The 20382-nt window shown below is 50.5% G+C and overlaps 1 protein-coding gene across 1 annotated transcript in view; it reads right to left on the bottom strand.

Annotated features, from left to right (window-relative positions):
* The window catches only part of PHYH (phytanoyl-CoA 2-hydroxylase), a 16470-nt gene extending 10226 nt beyond the window's left edge, over window positions 1-6244 (bottom strand). The window contains exons 1-2 of the mRNA XM_075064268.1: window positions 6210-6244; window positions 810-865 (exon numbers count right to left, since the gene is read on the bottom strand). Of these exons, the coding sequence (XP_074920369.1) occupies window positions 810-820 (11 nt within the window). The 5' untranslated portion in view covers window positions 821-865; window positions 6210-6244. The remainder of the gene's footprint in view (window positions 1-809; window positions 866-6209) is intronic.
* Window positions 6245-20382: the final 14138 nt, after the last annotated feature.

The following is a 20382-nucleotide window of genomic DNA, read 5'->3' on the forward strand; positions in this document are numbered from 1 at the left end:
AGCTAGACTAGAGCCAATCAACAATTTTAAGCATCATTTTTGTTCTCAGTGACCCAGAATTAGTAAAGTTTGACTACATTTATTTCAGAACCATTTTGGCTGTAGAGCAGTGTAGTCAGAAAAATAATTTAAGAAATGGAGAGAATTATTCTCTCAACGTGAAATTTATCTCCAGTAGAAAAAATAATTTATACAGTAATTTTTACTATGAGTTAATATTTGTATACAACTCCAGAGATGTGCGTGACAATTTATACAGAATACATAGAAATGGCCCAATCCTCAGAAATTTGCAGTTTTGGGTGGAACAACATGACTAGATGTAGGATAAGATGCACACAATATGCCATGAGGAGACGGGTAGAGGAAATGAGCCCTTTCACGAGATACACCTGTACTTTAATCCTGTTGAGTATATCCAATGCATTACATGATTATTCAGCACAACTGTTTTTCCTATTTGTAAATGTAAAATATTTTGAGGGAAAATACATACCTTGTCAAAAAGACAGAGTGGAAAGGTGATGTCTGATCTTCAATATTCTTACTTAAAGAAACAGTACTTATGTAAACAGACCCTTGAAGTCAAACTATACACATTTTCAAGATCAAGCTCTAAGTTACTTTATTAAGCCAAATTAAGCAGCTCAGAAAATATCCTTGCAAGATTTGAAACTAGATGAAGACTTCTAATCAACATGTCTTCTATAATTCACAAGAAGGGATATGGAAATAAGAATAAAGATTATATACAGATGAGAAATTAATTTTCAAATGTAATAGTAGAAAGAGAGTAAAATGTCACTTACTGAAACTCCATTGGGTGTTTAACAGAAGCAATTTGTGCTGAAGTAGGAAATGTTGTCTAGAGTATAAATTAAGGCAAATAAAGCACAACAACTTGAGTATCAGATCTGAAGTTGGTTTAGAATTCCAGAATCTGACACTTGGTTGTAATCCAGGTTAAATCATTAAAAATGTATTTTGCTTTGGATTGTTGTCCATTCCCCCCCCTCCCCCCAGAATCCACTCCCCCTTCCCACTTTTTACTTTGCTCCAAGACTGTCTACTCAAAATAGAGAACACCTGATCCTGCACATGCTAAAGTCAATGCAAAACTCTCAACAGGAGCCAGATTAGCCTCTTAGAGCCCCATCCTGAGGTGCTGAGCATCCTCAGCTCCCATTGACTTAAATGAGATGCGGGGGTCTTAGCACCCCACACGACAGAGCCCTCTATGAGAGCCCAATGAAGATTAATTGAAGTGAAGTAAATTTGTGATATTTTAGCAACTTTAGCTTTAATTAGTTAATACTTTGCGATGGATAATTTAATCTGTAAAACAATTAAGTCTTGCATACTACTGAATGAGATTCTACTACAGCCTCATTTCTGCTTATCAGACCACTGCTGAGAGATAGATCATTCAATTTTTATGCATATTAGTGAAGTATGGATTTGGGAAGTTCTGCTGTACCTTAGTTAGGTTTTTAATGCCTCAGGAAGCCATTTATGTGATCAAAATTATTTATCATGATGGTGCAACTATCTATGAACTGAAATACCAAGAGAAGACCAAATCTTAGGTAATTTCAACCCTATGCGTGGCTTTGACAAGCCTGTTAAACAGACTAATGCAAATAACCCCCAAACCATACCAATTCTAGACCCTGCACATACACTTCGCAAATACAAAACCAAATGGAACACAGAACATAAAGCAGCTACAAATGGTATGTTCATCTTTAATTTGAACAATAGGAATGGGTACATAATACCTTTTTCTCCCCACTTCCCTTCAGGAATATTTTATTCATGGAATACACATGTTAAACAGAACAAACAAATAATGCTATAGACTCCAATATTTTTGTTTTAATATTTGATGATTGACAGCTTCATAAAACCTTCTCATTCATAGTTCCCCAAGTGATTTTCACTGGCAGCAACTTCATTTAGGTTGCTTAACACTTCCCATTGTTATAGAAAATCCTTGAAGCTTTACTTTAGAAGCTTTAAACACCTCCATTGTGTGAAGCCGGATTTTGAAATCTGCCAGGGGAAAAGCTCTGCATAGGGACAAAGAAGCACCTCTCCTGAAATTCCATTTGGATGAAGCAAAATTATGAACCATTAAAAATCATCATTTCCCTTTTCTTGTGGAAGGGATTCAGAAAAATGCTGGCAGCATGTCAAAATAATAACCGAACAAAAACAGTCAAAGGCCTGGGCCCACGCTATCACCAAAAGAGCAGCACATGCCTTACCTGGAGCAGCTGTTGCAGCAGGGGATGACATGGACCAGGCTGTCCCTCCCTGACAATCACATTCTCCAGACCAAGCACAAGCATCCGATGCTTCCCTTCACAGGCACTCATGGGGCAATTCAACAAACTCCTAGCAAGTGGGTACAGGGCTGGGCTCCCCCTAGTAACCATCCCAAATGTTGGATATGGCCCCAGAAGCCCATCCCTACCTCTGAGAGCACCACGAGGCAGAAACCTGCCACCTCCTAGGATGGAAAGTCAGGTGAGGAGAGTCAAGGTAATGGTTTTGTCCTGTTTCTAGATCTACAGGACTAACAAGTGGTAGAATTCTATGCTACAGTGCTGACAGTTCAGGCCGCAAACCCTGCTAATAATGCATGATGAGGTTTGGTTGTTTGTGGGGGTTTTTTTTGGGGGGGGGGGGGGGGAGGGAGTTGCACAGTGGCAAGAGAGTTCCAGTTGGACATAAAGAAAAAAGTAAAAAGAAATTCTTAATAAAAGACACCAATGAAATTAGACAAAAAAGCCTGCATTTGAAGATGTTATCTTGGTTGCAGAGCTATGCAAGCACAAGTTAGGAAAGGCCAAATTTATGGTTCCCCGTGCAATCTTACTTTTGCTCCCTTATGCTGTTGCATTATGGTGCAGTGAATTATACAATTCACTTTTTTTCCCACAGAACCCCTGCCTCAGTCAGTGCAAAGGTTGGACACACAAGGGAGCAGAATTAAAGCTGCATGGGCAGTAGTAAATAGGCATTTCCTAAATACATTTTCTTTTGTGTAGCTTTTTTGTACGCAAAATTGTACTCCAGCTTCTTAATTCAGGTGCTCGTGAGAAATCTTCTGATGGATCATCTCTATCCTTGAAAACCTCACTCTGGACACCATCAGGATTCAAGGATCACAGTTTGAGAACTACTGTACTATATAAAACCATTTAGGCACATAGAATGTAACACTCAGTGGGAATTTATCCAGGACACTGGAGTTTGCCTCTCTACTATGGAGAAAAAAAATGAAGTGGGATTAATTTTAAATAAACACAGCTGGACAGGACCTGAGTTTTACACTATGGGGGGGGGGAGGGACAGACAGCACTTCCTGCAGCATTTGCTCAGAAAAAGTTCAGAGGGAAAAAAGTGTCACCTTCTAAATCACTAACACAACTTTATGCAGCACCTGCATTTTTCATAGTTGTTTCTGATTCAAGTGATGACAAGACCAGCTTTGCTTAGCTTATAAAATTTGGCAAGACCAGAGCCTGAAGTGATTTGGCACCACGAGTATAAACTAGAGGATTATTACACAAAAAAACAAAAGACACGTGCATACATCTGCATGCCCACCAATACCAGCTCAGAGTTAGGTTAGATGGTCTCAAGGCTGCCTGAATCTTTCATAACCCTGGAGAGTACGATGTCACTATAGAGAGGCTTTGCCATCTTGAAGGGAAACAAAAAAGAGAATGACATTTTCTACAATGAGAAGCAACTTTTAATCATGTTCAAATCCTCCACAGAAGTTTAAGATGGAAAAGAATTGCATGCACAACTAGTCTCATCCTATTTATTTTCAGAGAGATATAGCCTCAGCTCCCCCACCTATTCATTTATCTCACGCTGGGTCATATCTTTTAGATTCTAACTCTGGGCTGACTGTCATTTGTTATATTTCTGTACAATGCCCAGCACAACAGAGAACTCAACCAGGTTTGAGTCCTAGGTGCCACTAAAGTATGTTAAATATAATAAAAAACAATAATGGAAAATACCAACAGCATTAGGTCACCCCACCTATACTCAGCAGATGCAAAACTGTTCCCTACAGTTTGCCTGCTAGTTTTAGACCTTTCATTGGAAATTTGTTCCTTTCTCATTATCAGAAATTTCTTCTGATATGCAGCTCAAATTCCATCCTCAAGTTAATCAAATTCTCATGCCATCCTAAATAATTACTACCATCCATGGTGTTTATAACCTTCAGGTATTGTAGACTTATGACCCTCTCTATCACTATCTCTTCACACATTATTACTCAAAAGCACGCTGCTGTGCACCTCCAACTTTTGCTGTGAATTTAGTTACATATATAGCTGAACTGCAGCAAAGTTTTTTTTTTTTTAACCATCGCTGAGTTACATAACTCTCCCGTACCTTAATTTCCATACTTGTAAAACAGAGATAATAATTAATAGCCTTCATGAAGTCCTTTAAGACACTAGGTTGAAATGTAGCACATACAAAATAAATCACTATAAAAGCTTCCTCTCATCCCATTTCTGCCCTATACCTTATGTTTTTCAACCTTCTAAGTTTCCCATTCACCTCCCATGACCTTATGTTTTAAGGGACCTTTTCAGAAGTATAGAACATACATTACCAATAAGCTGTCTTTGTTTCCACATGGGGCTGAGCCCATATATCTCAGCATGGTCTGAAATTCACCATGAAATTTGAGTACCACAGAATTTAGCCCCCCACAAACTCTTGGAAACATAGGCAAAAGCTTAACATGTACAAGCCTCTTTTCTTTCCCAGATTTGTGTGCACAAACTAGCATATATGCAAGCAAACCAGGTAGCTGTACACAAAAATGGGAACTCCTTTGCATAACTATCCAATTTCTGTGCACAAATAGTGCAAAGCACCTTTGAAAACCTGCCCTTTCATGTCCAGCATTTAAAAAACAATTCCAAATCAGTTTCAAACTGGCGAACACCCCATGTAACAGTAAGGCTGTCATTGCCCCTTAGGAAAGTGTAACAGGTACAAAGGCCAACTAGCAGCTAAAGGGTTGGAGTTTCAGGAAGAAAGCAAAAGGAAGGAAGAGGTGCATGACAAGGGTAACACACACCCTGCTACCTGTAAAATGATTCTCTGAATTAACAAGCAATTGTGGAGAAATGATTGCAGGGCATAGGGGCAAAGGTACCAGCCTGCAGTGGGTGGCAGAATCATTGTTATTTACCCAGTCCCACAGCATGCTCAGCACTGTACACAGAAAGAGACAAAACCCCCACCCTGCAGTCTAATACAATCACAGGGCAAAACAGTGACAGTGTCTGTGCGTCCAGGCAGGTCAGGGAGGCAGCTCTGGCAGAAGGGTGAAGGCAACCCAGGCAGAAGTTGTGGGGAGACAGACCAGGCTGAAGAAGGGGCTGGGAGGAAGGACACACACAAGGGGGAAGGCAATGTGGGGAGGGGGACAGACAGGAAGGGGGAGGCAGCCCAGGCTGAAGAGGGGGTGGAGGTGACACAAACAAGGGGGGAGGCAGCCGCGGCTGAAGTGGGGGTGAGAGGTTGGAAGAGGGGAGGCAGCCAAGGGAGGAGGGGAGAGAAAAGGGAGTCAGCCCAGGCTGAAGAGGGGGTGAGGGGACACACACACACACAAGGGGGAAGGCAGCCCAGGTTGAAGAAAGGGTGGGAAGGAAGGATATACACAAGGGGGAAGGCAGTCTGGAGAGGGGACGGACAGGAAGCGGGAGGCAGCCCAGGAAGAGGGAGATGGGAAACGGGAGGCAGCCCAGGCTGAAGAGGACATGGGGGGACACACACAAGGGGGGAGGTAGCCCCGGCTGAAGGGGGGCTGGGAGGTTGGACGAGGGGAGGCAGCCAAGGGAGAAGGGGAGGGAAGAGGGAGGCAGCCCAGGTGAAGAGTGGGTGGGGGGCACACACAAGGGGGGAGGTAGCCCCGCTGAAGGGAGTGGGGGCAGGAAGAGGGGGAGCAATTCGGGGGGGACCCAAACGGGAAGGGGGAGCAGGCCAGGGTTCCGCCACGCGGGAGGAAGGCAATGGAGGAACCAAGCCACCGCCCCCACCCACGCGGGGGGGAGGCAGGGGAATAGTGCAGACTCCACGAGGGTGCGAACGAGTAACGGGGCAGTCGAGGCTGCCTGGGCCCGCTCTGAGATCCCACCCGCAGCCCGGCTCGGGAAGGATACGAGGGCGGCAGCGCCCCGTCCGGGGACAGAGTGCCGTAGGATGGTGCCCAGCCGGGCTGCGGGCCACACCAGCCTCCATCACGCCCGTGCGCCCGTGGCTGAGGCACTAACTGCCAGTACCACAAGCCAGGGCTCTGAATACAACGCCGCGCTGGGCGGGGCGACGCCGGGCCCCGCCCTCACCCGGCCCTGCCCGAGCCTCACCCACCACCAGCACTCTCCAAAAGGGGAGTATTACATATCGTCCGAGCCCAGCGGGCGGTGGCTGCGTCTGCGCATGCGTAAACGATCTGAGCATGCTCAGTAAGGTCTGCTGAAGCCGCTGCCCTCAGTCTGCCTGCCCGTCCGTACTTGTCTCCTTGCTCTGGACGACAAGTCAGAAGCAAGGGTGGGCGGAGTTTGTGCGGAGGCCAGGTTGTGTGTATGGGCGGGCCAGGGGGATCAGACAGCTGGACGAGGGGTGGGAGGGCAGACAGAGTCAGGGTAGATTGACCTGATGTCCCGATTTTATAGGGACTAACACGGCTACCACCTGATACCTGATTTTGGGGTCTTTTTCTTATATAGACTCCTATTACACCTGTCCCGATTTTTCACACTTGCTGTCTGGTCACTCTAAATTAGGGTGAAGATGCAGGAGGCTGGGGTTAGGGACAGGTGAGATGAGCTGCCAGACAGCAGCAGTGGGATCAAAGTTATCACCCCGGGGGTTAGCCAGCTGCAGGGGTGGCTATATAGGATGTAGAGACAGGGGGGTGGTTGACACAGCTCAGCACCCCTTCCACAAGGCTGTTCTGAAAGCAGCCTGTAGCCCACAAATGCCCATTGAAAGCTGCTCTTCTGGGTCAGAAATGATATTTCACATCCGCCACCCTAGAACGGTTCATAATTATCCCACATGGTTTTGGTGTTAAAGTAATTCCTTGTCAGTTTTCATAGGCGTAACATATGCGTGTATCACCTCACAGCAGCTCGCACGTTTGTCTTACCTACTCTTCTGGTTGCCTGAATGGCACTCCATTGCCTGTAAGCCACGGCAAATGTAGTTTCACTCTATTTATTTAAAAGTGGTATTTTTATGACTCATTGTCCTTCGAATACCATGATTTATCTTTGCAGTGTTGTTGTAGCCATGTTGGTCCCCGGATATTAGAAGGACAAGATGGGTGAGGCAATAATTTTTATTGGACCAACTTCTGTTGGTGAGAGAGACGAGCTTTCAGCGCTTCTTCCAGTCTGGGAAAAGATACTCAGAGTGTCAGCTAAATACAAGGTGGGACAGGTAGTTTAGCAAAAGTAATTAACGCATATTCTAAGGACCATTCAAACTGAAGTGGCCCATTCATCCTTTCAGTCATAGATCAAAATAGAGGGGTTAGTGGATTACAGATTATGGTAATAAACTGTAAATTCAAAATCTTTATTCAGACCATGATTTTTAGTGTCTAGCAAAATTATGAATTTCAGGTCCAGGCTCATCTTTTGAAGGTGTTGTGCAGGTTTCCTTTGAGGACAAGGACTGAGACATAAGATATGCAGTGCTCTTTTCTGACAAGTGTTCAACAGGTGATATGCTGTTTGTCTATCATTTTTCTGTGAGTTCATTCAAGAGTGTAGTGATTGTTTGGTTTCACCCACTCATAACTGTTACTGGGACATTTAGTGCACTGGATGAGGTACACCACATGTGACAGACATGTGAAGGACCATGGATTTTGAAACGTGTGTTTTGGGGGGGTGTTGGTCATTGTAGCAGTGGAGATATGTCTGGAGGTTTTGTATCGGTTATTCTGACAGGGTCTGGTGCCACTTTGAGTTGGTGGATCCTGATCTATGGGAAGTTTACTTCTGATGATGAGCTTTATGAGACTGGGAGGTTGTTTGAAGGCCAGTACAGGGGTTTCAGGAAAGATATCTTTCATGACATGGTCCCCATCGAGTGTGGGTTGTAAATGTTTAATGATACCCTGTATGGGTTTCAGTGTGGGGTGGAAGTTGACAACTAGGGGTGTGTGATCAGAGGGTTGGGGTTTTTTATATATTGAAGCAGGTTCTCTCAGAGTATTCAGGTATCCTGTTCCATGATACAATCTGCTTCTCTGGTAGAGTATCCTTGTTTGATGAAGGCAGTTTTAAGGTGTATATCCCAGACTTTCTCCTCACCATATTCTGTGGTGTCTGAGGACCTGCCTGTAGATAAATTTCTTGGTGTATTTGGGACGTGTAACGGGGTTCACTCACCAATGAGGCACCTCCTAATGGCTGTGTCTAGGGTATCAGCTCTCATCCAGTCTGATGCCCCCTTCTGTCATTTGCTCACTGTGACTGAAAGCACCCCTGTATTCACATCCTACTCATTATAGTAATAATCTTTGTGCAAAATATGCCTAGTGAGATATCGTTTAAAACTAATAACACACTGATCATTAATTTTCTTTTGTAATGTATGTATGAAATGCATATTAAGATGAACATAAACTGAAATTATGATTATATTGGGTTTACCAGGCAAATCTGGGAAGTGGGCAAACTGGTTTATCAAAGACAAAGGACAAGTTGGTGCCTCTAGCCAGGTGTCATCAAAGTTGACTGGCAATCACCTGTCAAGTGACCTGTAGTGAGGCAGACTGGCTCCCAGCCACGCCTGAGAGGGCCGAGACAGAACAGACGCAGACGTGGGCGGAGCCACCGCCACCTGTTCCCATCCCCCGGAAGTCAAGGGGCGGGACAGGAAGTATAAAGGCCCAACCCCAGCGCTCCGTTGACCACTGGCCGCCGGAGAGGACAGACGCTGGCACCCTAGCACCCGCTGGGCTGAGCTTGCCCCGTGCTCGCTACCCTGAGGAGGACCGGCCGAGCCGGCCCCATGCTCGCTACCCGGAGGAGGACCGGCCGTGCCGGCCCCGTGCTCGCTACCCGGAGGAGGACCGGCCGGGCCTTCCCCTCGCCCGGTACCCTGAGGAGCTGCCTGAACCACCCCACGTCCAGTATCCCGAGGACCAGCCCCGCTTACCCAACGCTCAGCATCCTGAGGAGCCCATGGTGTGGGACATTGCGGAAGACGCAGGTGATCCACAGGTACCAACGGGGCGAGGGAGATTGGAAGTGGCCCGGGGGTAGCCGACCCTAATCTGGTTCCTGGGGACCCCGAACTGATGTCAGTGTGTTGCAGCCAGGATCGCCACTGACACAGCAGCAGACTGCCTGCCACTGTTAGGGCCCCAGGCTGGGACGCAGTGGAGTGGGAGGGCCTGCGTCCCCCCTGCCACCCTTCCAGGGGTGGCAGACTCCCCCTCTCGCTGGCCTGAGGAGGCCTTTCTTCTAGACTTTGAACTGTTGTTGCCCCGCCCTGCCCAAGGGGCTGGGCCTATATACTGTTTGTTTACTCGGTCCCTGCCTGAGCAACTGACTGTTTCCTGCCTCACCCGGCTAGGTCGACAGCTCACCCAAACTCAGGTAGCAAGGCGGACTGGCTCCCAGCCGCGCCTGAGAGGGCCGAGTCCCCACACAAGACTGTTACACATAGTGCCTTCTCTGAGGAGTTCAGCCCAGGATGCAAGTGTGGGCTCTCGATGCCAGTGAAAAGGGGGCTGGGGGAGAGAGACCTCCCTCCCGAGAGATGGCTCTGTCACAACTCTTCACTCTTGTGATGGAGAACCAGGAGCGACAGCAGGCGGCCCAGTCATGGCAGCAACAGGAGCAGCAGGCCACCCAGCTCCAACAGCAACAGCAGCTCATTGAGCAGCTAGGAACCCAAGAGCACCAGCTGGTTCAGGACCTGGTCACCCAGCACCAGGATTTCCAGCAGCAATGTATCCAGCAGCTTGGGGCGGCGCTGGCCCAACCTGGGGAACCCCAGCCGGGAGGCACGGCTGGGGCCCCACAACCCAACCCCCTGATCCGTCTGACGAAGATGGGCCCCGGCGATGACCCCGAAGCCTTTCTCGTCACGTTCGAGCGGGTGGCCGTTGTCGCAGGGTGGGCCCCTGACCAATGGGCTTCCATCCTGGCCCTGTATTTGACAGAGACTGCTCAAACATTCTATCGAGGCCTGTCTGCGGAGGCAGCCCAGGACTACAGCCAGGTAAAGGCTGCAATTCTGGATGCCCTGGAGGTGAGTCCAGAGACTTTCTGACAGTGGTTTAGAAGTCTGGCCTACCCCCGCATCTCCCCAGGGCACGACCTTGGATGGTGGCCCAAGAGCTCTGAGAAACCTGCAAGCGGTGGTTGCAGCCCGAATGCTGAACGTCGGAGTTGCTAATGGAGTAGGTGGCACTGGAACAGTTCACCCATGTCCTTTCGCTGCGAGGAAGGGCCTGGGTCCTCCGCCATAGGCCCGCGATACTGGCCATCTCTGTCACATTGATGGAGGACTTCCTCACGGCCAAACCGCCAGTGGGCCCGGCTGGTCGAGCGGCCCCACCAGGGGCGGAGCGCCCTAACCCCGAAAGGAAGGGGACGCCTGCCCGGACTGACTTGAGGGTTTCCTCCTGGGGGACGGAGGCCCAGGCCCAGACCGCGACGGCACCCGGGCGACCTGCTCAGGCCCCGGCTCCGGAGGTGCATGGGGGTCACCGTAGCCCTCCTGGGGACACCTCCGGGACCCGGCCACCGACGAGACAGGTAGACCTCGGGCCCTTCTCCTGCGGCGAGTATAGCCATCTGCAGCGGGACTGCCCGAGACTGGAGTGCACCTTCGGCTAGGTCTGCTCAGGGGAAGCCCATGCTCGCCGTTCACAAGCAGCCAAAATCACTGTGCCCATGGCCATTGAGGAGTACTCGACAGTGGCCCTCCTCGATTCGGGCTGCGGGCAGACACTGGCCCGCCAACGCTTAGGTCCCCAGGCTGATGCCTGCCTGGGGAAAATCCGGCTGCAGTGCATCCACGGCGACATATCACCCTACCCCAGTACCCGGGCCGAACTGACAGTTGATGGGGTCACCCGACCGATGGTAGTGGGACTCGCTCCATGACTGGCATAACCGGTGATACTGGGGTGGGACTGGCCTGAGTTCCCCGCAGTCCTACGCCGCCACACCGAGGGCAGCCCCCGGGTCATGCCAGCCTTGGAAGGGGAAGCCCCCGAGACCGAGGAAGATGAGGGGGAAGCCCCCAACCCCACCAACCTGACAGGAGAGGCGGAGGATGCTTCCCTGGGGACGTTGGAGGATCTGTCCACCCCCACGGACTTTTGCTGGGATCAAAGAGCCAACCCCACACTCAACCAGGCATATGAACAGCTAGCCGCTGTTGATGGGACCGTCCTCTATCCACGTTGAGCGGCACAGTGGCCACACTTTGAGCTGCGGCAGGAACGCCTGTATCAGGTTGAGAGGGCTCCTCACACAGGGGAGACCCCAGACCCAACTCCTTGTACCCCGGTGTCATCAGCGGGTGGTTATGCAGCTAGCCCATGATGTCCCGGCAGCCGGACACCTGGATCACGAGAAGACTCTATCCCGGATACTGAGGCGCTTGTTCTGGCCGGGGATACACCAGGAGGTAAAGAACTACTGCAACTCTTGACCAGACTGTCAGTTGGCCGCCCCGGCACGAACTCTCAAGGTGCCCCTGGTCCCCATGCCATTAATCGAGACCCCCTTCGAGCGCGTGGCCATGGATCTGGTGGGGCCCCTCCCCAAGAGCACTGCGGGGTTTCAGTACATCCTAGTTGTGCTGGACTGTGCTACCGGGTTCCCCGAGGCAATCCCCCTCTGGAACGTCACAGCCCGCACCATCGCAGGTGAGCTGGTGAAAGTCTTTGCCCGCGTCGGCCTGCCCCGGGAGATCCTCACAGACCAGGGGACCAGCTTTACCTCGTGGCTACTACGGCAGATGTGCGAACTCCTGGGGATCAAGCAACTGCGGACGTCGGTCTATCATCCCCAGACTGATGGGTTGGTCGAAAGTTTCAATCGGACCCTGAAAGACATGCTGCGGAGGTTCCCCCAGGAAGACCTCTGCCGCTGGGACCAGCTGCTTCCACCCTTGCTCCTGGCAGTACAGGAGGTCCCCCAGTCGTCGACCAAGTTCTCGCAGTTTGAACTGCTGTACGGCTGCCGGCTGCGGGGCCTATTGGACCTGATGAGGGAAACATGGGAGCAAACCCCATCACCCACCCAGGGCCTCTTAAAATATGTGCTCCAGCTCCAGGAGCATCTTAAACAGGCTGGGGCCCTGGTGTGAGAGAACTTGAAAGCTGCCCAAAAAAAGCAGGCCCAGACCTACAATCAAGACGCACAGACTCATGACTTTCATCCTGGAGATAGGGTCTTACTCCTCCTTCCCTTCAGCAAATCTAAAATCCTGGCTTGGTGGCAAGGGCCTTATGAGGTAGTTCAGAAGGCCGGCCCGGTTACATATGAGATCAATCAGCCTGACCAGCGAAAGGTACAGCGGTAACACATCAACCTTCTCAAACTTTAGATGGGGCTACTATAAGGTGGGTGCATAACTGGCTGGATAACCGTACTCAGAGAGTAGTTATTAATGGCTCCCAATCCTGCTGGAAAGGTATAACAAGTTGGGTTCCACAGGGGTCTGTTTTGGAACTGGCTCTGTTCAATATCTTCATCAACGACTTAGATGTTGGCATAGAAAGTACGCTTATTAAGTTTGAGGACGATACCAAACTGGGAGGGATTGCAACTGCTTTGGAGGACAGGGTCAAAATTCAAAATGATCTGGACAAATTGGAGAAATGGTCTGAGGTAAACCGGATGAAGTTCAATAAAGACAAATGCAAAGTGCTCCACTTAGGAAGGAACAATCAGTTTCACACATACAGAATGGGAAGAGACTGTCTAGGAAGGAGTATGGCAGAAAGAGATCTAGGGGTCATAGTGGACCACAAGCTAAATATGAGTCAACAGTGTGATACTGTTGCAAAAAAAGCAAACGTGATTCTGGGATGCATTAACAGGTGTGTTGTAAACAAGACACCAGAAGTCATTCTTCCGCTCTACTCTGCGCTGGTTAGGCCTCAACTGGAGTATTGTGTCCAGTTCTGGGCACCGCATTTCAAGAAAGATGTGGAGAAATTGGAGAGGGTCCAGAGAAGAGCAACAAGAATGATTAAAGGTCTTGAGAACATGACCTATGAAGGAAGGCTGAAAGAATTGGGTTTATTTAGTTTGGAAAAGAGAAGACTGAGAGGGGACATGATAGCAGTTTTCAGGTATCTAAAAGGGTGTCATCAGGAGGAGGGAGAAAACTTGTTCACCTTAGCCTCTAATGATAGAACAAGAAGCAATGGGCTTAAACTGCAGCAAGGGAGATTTAGGTTGGACATTAGGAAAAAGTTCCTAACTGTCAGGGTAGTTAAACACTGGAATAAATTGCCTAGGGAGGTTGTGGAATCTCCATCTCTGGAGATATTTAAGAGTAGGTTAGATAAATGTCTATCAGGGATGGTCTAGACAGTATTTGGTCCTGCCATGAGGGCAGGGGACTGGACTCGATGACCTCTCGAGGTCCCTTCCAGTCCTAGAGTCTATGAATCTATGAAACCCTGGCGGGAACGAGAGAGGCTTTTGATCAACCCCTACCCCCTGGAACCCGACCTCGGACCCCAGGTAAACCCTACCGAGGACCCTGGGGGACCCCAGCTTGGGGAGACACTGACAGAGGAACAACTCAAACAGACCTAGTGCCTCCTTCAAGCGTTCTCCCACACGTTTACGGTGCAACTGGGATACACCTCCCTGGTACATCATAGGATTCAGACTGAGCCTGGAGTGGTGATCCGGGGCATGACCAGGCCCTTGCCATATCACAGGAGATGGGTCGTTGACGAGGAGGTATGGGCTATGCTAGACTTGGGGGTGGTTGAACCCTTGCAAAGCGAGTGGCGTAGCCCAGTAGTTCTGGTACCAAAGCCCGATGGCTCACAACGGTTTCGCATCAACTTCAGATGCGTTAATGCCGTCTCCAAGTTAGACATGTATCCCATGCCCCGAATAGATGAGCTGTTGGCTCGATTAGGGGAGGCCCAATATATTACCACCCTGGACCTAAGCAAGGGGTACTGGCAGATCCCCCTCGAACCAGCCTCCAGGGAGAAGACCGCGTTCGCCACTCCTATGGGCCTATACCAGTTTACCCGAATGCCTTTTGGCCTCCACGGGGCCCCCGCTATGTTTCAGCGCCTGATGGACTGCCTCCTCCAACCCCACCGGGATTATGCTGCAGCCTACCTGGATGACGTGGTCATTTACAGCCGCCAGTGGGAAAACCACCTAGAAAGGGTCGCCGCCGTCCTGAGGTCCTTGCGGGCAGCCGGGTTGATGGCCAACCCTAAGAAATGCCGTATCGGCTGGCAGGAAACCACTTACCTGGGATACACTATTGAAAATGGGCAAGTAAAACCCCTCGTGGGCAAGGTTCAGGCCATCACAACCTGCCCACCGCCCGCCACAAAACGCCAGGTATGCCAGTTTCTGGGACTGGTGGGGTATTATCGACGATTCAATCCCCAGTTTGCAGCGATTGCTGCCCCCTTGACTGGGCTCCTGACTAAGGACAGCCTGCAGCAGGTGAAATGGACCCGAGAATGTGACGAGGCCTTCCAAACGCTCAAAGCAAGCCTCTGCCGTGAGCCAGTCTTGTATAGCCCCGATTTCAACCAGACGTTTATCCTGCAAACGGATGCCTAGGAGGTGGGGCTCGGGGCTGTCCTCTCCCAAGAGGTAGATGGGGAAGAGCATCCAGTCCTCTACATCAGCCGGAAACTGTTCCCCCGAGAGAAAAACTATGTGGTAGTTGAAAAGAAAGCCCTCGCAGCGAAGTGGGCCTGTGACGCCCTGCGGTACTACCTCCTTGGGGCCCCATTCACCTTGGTCACCGACCACGCCACCCTCCAGTGGTTGGCCCGCATGAAAGACCATAATATGCGGCTGCAGCAGTGGTACTTGGCACTGCAGCCCTATGCCTTCACCGTTCGCCATAGGGCTGGGAAGGACCACGCAAACGCGGACTTCCTTTCCCGCCTGGCGGGTATGGAAGGGTCTGGCCCCGCTGCACGGGAGCCAGCCTTGAGGGGGGGACATGTAGCAAGGCGGACTGGCTCCCAGCCACGCCTGAGAGGGCCAAGCCAGAACAGACGCCGACATGGGCGGAGCCACCGCCGCTTGTTCCCGTCCCCCCGGAAGTCAAGGGGCGGGACAGGAAGTATAAAGGCCCGGCCCCAGCGCTCAGTTGACCACTGGCCGCTGGAGACGACAGATGCTGGCACCCTAGCTCCCGCTGGGCCGAGCCGGCCCCGTGCCCGCTACCCTGAGGAGGACCGACCGAGCCGGCCCCGTCCTCGTTACCCTGAGGAGGACCAGCCGTGCCGGCCCCGTCCTCATTACCCTGAGGAGGACCGGCCGTGCTGGCCCCGTCCTCGCTACCCGGAGGAGGACTGGCTGTGCCGGCCCCGTGCTCGCTACCCGGAGGAGGACCGGTCGGGCCTTCCCCTCGCCCAGTACCCTGAGGAGCCACCTGAACCACCCCACGTCAGTATCCCGAGGACCAGCCCTGCTTACCCAACACTCAGCATCCTGAGGAGCCCATGGTGTGGGACATTGCGGAAGATGCAGGTGATCCACAGGTACCAACGGGGGGGAGATTGGAAGTGGCCTGGGGGTAGCCGACCCTAGTCTGGCTCCTGGGGACCCCGAACCGATGTCAGTGTGTTGCGGCCAGGATCCCCACTGACACAGCAGCAGACTGCCTGCCACTGTTAGGGCCCCAGGCTGGGACGCAGTGGAGTGGGAGGGCCTGCGTCCCCCCTGCCACCCTTCCAGGGATGGCAGACTCCCCCTCTCGCTGGCCTGAGGAGGCCTTTCTTCTAGACTTTGAACTGCTCATTGCCCTGCCCTGCCCTGCCCAAGGGCCTGGGCTTATACACTGTTTGTTTGCTCAGCCCCTGCCTAAGGTCCTGAGCCTTGAACTGCTTGCTGCCCCGCCTGCCCAAGGGGCTGGGCCTATATACTGTTTGTTTACTCGGTCCCTGCCTGAGCAACTGACTGTTTCCTGCCTCACCCGGCTAGGTCGACAGCTCACCCAAACTCAGGTAGCAAGGTGGACTGGCTCCCAGCCGTGCCTGAGAGGGCTGAGCCCCTACACCAGACTGTTACATGGCCATTCTTTGGCAATGAAGCAGGGCAGAAACAGTTTGATCTGCATTTTAGCAAACAGCCAGAAACCTCTTCCACCTTGAGATGCCATGTCTCCTTCCTCATAACTAGAATTAACTTCATTGGGGGGTAACTCTCAGGAAAACGCATTTCAGAGGGTGACTAGATTATGAAAGTGAGGGGTAAAAACACCCTGATTCATCTCTCTTTCACCCAAGAAGACAAAGAAACCAGCCCTTTGACTTGGAGGGGAGATCCTGACCTGAGAATTTGGTCAATCATATTGCTGGGAATATATAGTAAGGATTTTACCTTGAATCAAGTCTAGCTTGTTAAGTTTTGTCTTCTTGAAAGCATTTTACTTTTACTTTTTCTAGCAGGGTGGACCTCTGCTCCTGCCCTGAAGGGATTAAGAACAGCCTTGGGAAGGGGCTGGGCCTGGAGAAAGCAGCCTTTAAGCTGGGCTGATTGGGGAAGTGGCCATAGCTGGGGCCACGCCCCAAACTGAGCCACGGGGCCTAATAAGAAGGCCAGGGAAGCCAAGAGCAAGCAATCTCTCTCTGACTGGAGAGGGAGACAGGCCTGGCTGCTTCGGAACTCACCTGGGGGACCTAGAGGAAGGCTGGGTTAGGGAAAGGCCTTAGGAGCTGGGAAGCCCTAGGCTAGCAACTCCCCAGGCTGCAGAGCTGGTTCTAGGCCTCCTAGGTATTGGGCTTGCAGAGGGGCAGCCGGGGGGTGGGTAAAGGCAGCCAGTCCAAACCCCTTGTTGCCTGTGATGATCGGCTGATACGCTGCAGTCTGCTCCAGGGCATGGGGGCTAAACAGAGACTGGCAGTAGCCACGACTGAAGCAAAGAGGGGATAGTGGGGTGAGGGTTCCCCTGGGAGGAGGGGAGACCCAGTTAAAGGGGCACTGGGGTCCAGGGAGGGACACGGGGCCAGAGGACAGGTGGATCACCGGCCTGCAGAGGGCACTCCGGAGCTGGAACCGAGCTAATTCCTGAGGACAACCAGCAGGAAGAGCTGCGGGGGTTAGTCCACCCATTCACACTTCTCTTATAATTGTTTCTGACTTTAAATACTTAATACTTGTACTCACTTAAAATCTCTCTTTGTAGTTAAATAAGCTTATTTTATTTTTAATCTAAACTAATCCAGTGCTGTGTTTAAACTGAACTGTTTAGTAACTCCAGTTAAAGTAGCGGACTGCTGAATATTGACCCTTTACAGGGGCAACAGGAACTTTAATATCTGACCTGTCCCGGAGAGGACTGAACAGTGCAGAACCCAGGTTTTTGGGGGAAATTGGGGCTGGGGAGAATGTGGAGTCATTTTACCAGTGGTTAACCAAGGCTGGTGAAGACCATTGGAAGTCCGTGGTGTGGCAGGCAGGCTCCTGAAATCCAAAGCATTTGACTAGGGGTACATCCAGACTACCTGCCGGATTGGTGGGTAGCAATCAATTTATCTAGACGCGATACATTGATTCCCAAACGCGCTCCTGTCGACTCCGGAACTCCACCAGGGTGAGCGGTGGTAGCGGAGCCGATGGGGGGAGCTGCGGCTGTCGATCCCATGCCGTGAGGACGGGAGGTAATTCGAAGTAAGATATGTTGACTTCAGCTATGCTATTCCTGTAGCTGAAGTTGCGTATCTTATATCCACCCGCCACCCTCAGTGTAGACCAGGCCCAGGCCTAGGGCAACATACTTGTTGCTGTCTGTCAGTGTTCCAGGCAGAAAACCACAGTGGCAAGGCACCATAAGGCACACAGGGGCACAGGGTAAAAGGTGACAGCTCTTCATTAGTCTGGTTTGCACCCTAGAACTTCACATTCACCCTGTGGCCTCCCTCTCTGTGCAACTCATGCTGCTCTCTCTCTACATGGCTCAGCTCTCCATCTAGGTCACTATATAGTCCCCCTTTTGGGGCTGTCAAAATGCCTCTGGACAAGCTGTCCAGTTGACATCTCCCACAACCCTGTGCTGCTTCCCAGTGGCTGGTGGTGGAACCCCACCTGCTTGCTACTCTGGGTTTCACAACCTCTGATCTCACTGCTCTTTCACTGGGCTGCTTCCTACTTCATCTCCCACAGGGTTTCTTCTCCACAACTTCTGAGTAAATCCTTCCCTCAGGGCCAGGATCCCAGGATATCTCTCTGTCCCTAGGGTTTCCTCCTTTTGTCTCTCTAAGCCCAGAGAGTGACTACCAGCTTTTACACTTCATCCTGTTTCTGCTCTCGACTTCCTGGCATTATACCTTAGCCAGTTTCTTCTCCCGCTGGGTTTGATAAGCCATGAGTCTCAACCAGAGACTATAAGGTTAATTGGCCCTCTCTTTGCCACCTTAGGGCACATCTACACTTGCAAAGTTACAGCACTGCTCAGAGTGCTGAAGGAAAACAGCTGTTGTGTGTTCACACTGACAGCTGCCTGCGCAATAGTGTTCACACTTGCGGCACTTGCAATAGCGGAAGGGGTTGTGGGGAATCCTGCATCCTGTCCCAATGCCCCATGATGCATTGCTTCGCATCCCAGCAATCTCTGTGCTTCCGTCCACATTTGGCGCCATCTTTCATGCTTTGTGTACTGCACCCACTACCTGCCTCTTTTGGGCTGCAGGAATGGATCCTGAGCTGTTGACCAGTTTTCTGCTCGCACTGACCAACATGTCACAAATGGCAGTGGAGTTACTCCTTAAACTACAAAGGCAAGAGGAGTGCAACATTGATCTCGCCACACACACTAGCTACGACACAAGATTGCTTGTGGCATTCACAGAGGTGCTGACCACAACGGAATGCCACTTTTGGCGTGGGAAACAAGCACTAAGTGGTGGGATCACATCATGATGCATGTCTGGGATGATGAGCAGTGGCTGCGAAACTTTCGCATGAGGAAAGCCACGTTAATAGGACTGTGTGATGAGCTCGCCCCAGTCCTGTGGTGCAAGGACATGAGAATGAGAGTTTCCCTGTCGCTAGAGAAGTGTGTGGCGATAGCACTGTGGAAGCTGTCTACTCCTAGGGTGACCAGATGTCCGATTTTTAAAGGGACAGTTCCATTTTTGGGGACTTTTTCTTATATAGGTGCCTATTAGCCCCCACTCCCTGTCCTGTTTTTTCACGGTTGCTATCTAGTCACCCTATCTACTCCAGATTGCTACCGATTGGTCACTAACAAGTTTTGGACTGGGAAATTCAACTGTTGGAGTCATGTTGATGGAAGTGTGCAGGGCCATTAATTGCATCCTGCTCCAAAAGACCATGACTCTAGGCGACATGTGTGACATTGTGGATGTGTCATAAACAGATTGCTAAGGGTTAATGTCTCTTTCACCTGTAAAGGGTTAACAAACAGTGACCTGCAACACCTGATCAGAGGACAAGATACTTTCAAATCTGAGTGGAGGGAAGCTTGGGTGTGTCTTTTGTTCTTTGTCTGCTCTCTCTGGTTTCTGAGAGTGACCACACGTACCTACAGGCTCTCTAATCTTCTATTCCAATTTTGTAAGTACAAAGGTAGAAAGGCGGTATAGTCTTTTTAATTGTTTTTCTTTATTTGCAAATGTGTAGTTTGCTGGAAGTATTTTGAAATTATGTTTCTGTTGGAGGAGGCTTTTTCTCCAGTTTCTATAAGCTGAAAGACCCTGTAATATTACATCTTGAAATTACAGAGATTTCTTACTTTTTTTCTTTTATTAAAAGCTTTTCTTGTAAAAGACCTAACTAATTAATTTGTTCCCCTTGTTAAGGCAAAGGAAGGGAGTCTGCACTCACCAGGAAATTGGTGGGGAAAAAGGAGAAAGGGGGGAGGAAAAACCTGCTGTCTGTGTTTCTCTGTCTCTCTCTCCGGGAGAGAGGAGGGGGAGGCGGGGAAAAGGTAAATGTCCTCTTTGCTTTAGATTCACGAAGCTTGAATCTGTATTGCCTCTGGGTGAGGGGAAAAAAGGGGATGGGGGGAGGTGGAATTCCTCTGTTAAGATTCAAGGAGTTGAATCCCAGTGATCTTCCAGGGTAAACCAGGGAGGGAAAGCCTAGGAGAGGCACTAGTGAG

The sequence above is a fragment of the Chelonoidis abingdonii genome, chromosome 1 (genome assembly GCF_003597395.2).
Source record: "Chelonoidis abingdonii isolate Lonesome George chromosome 1, CheloAbing_2.0, whole genome shotgun sequence".
NCBI classification, from domain to species: Eukaryota; Metazoa; Chordata; order Testudines; family Testudinidae; genus Chelonoidis; species Chelonoidis abingdonii.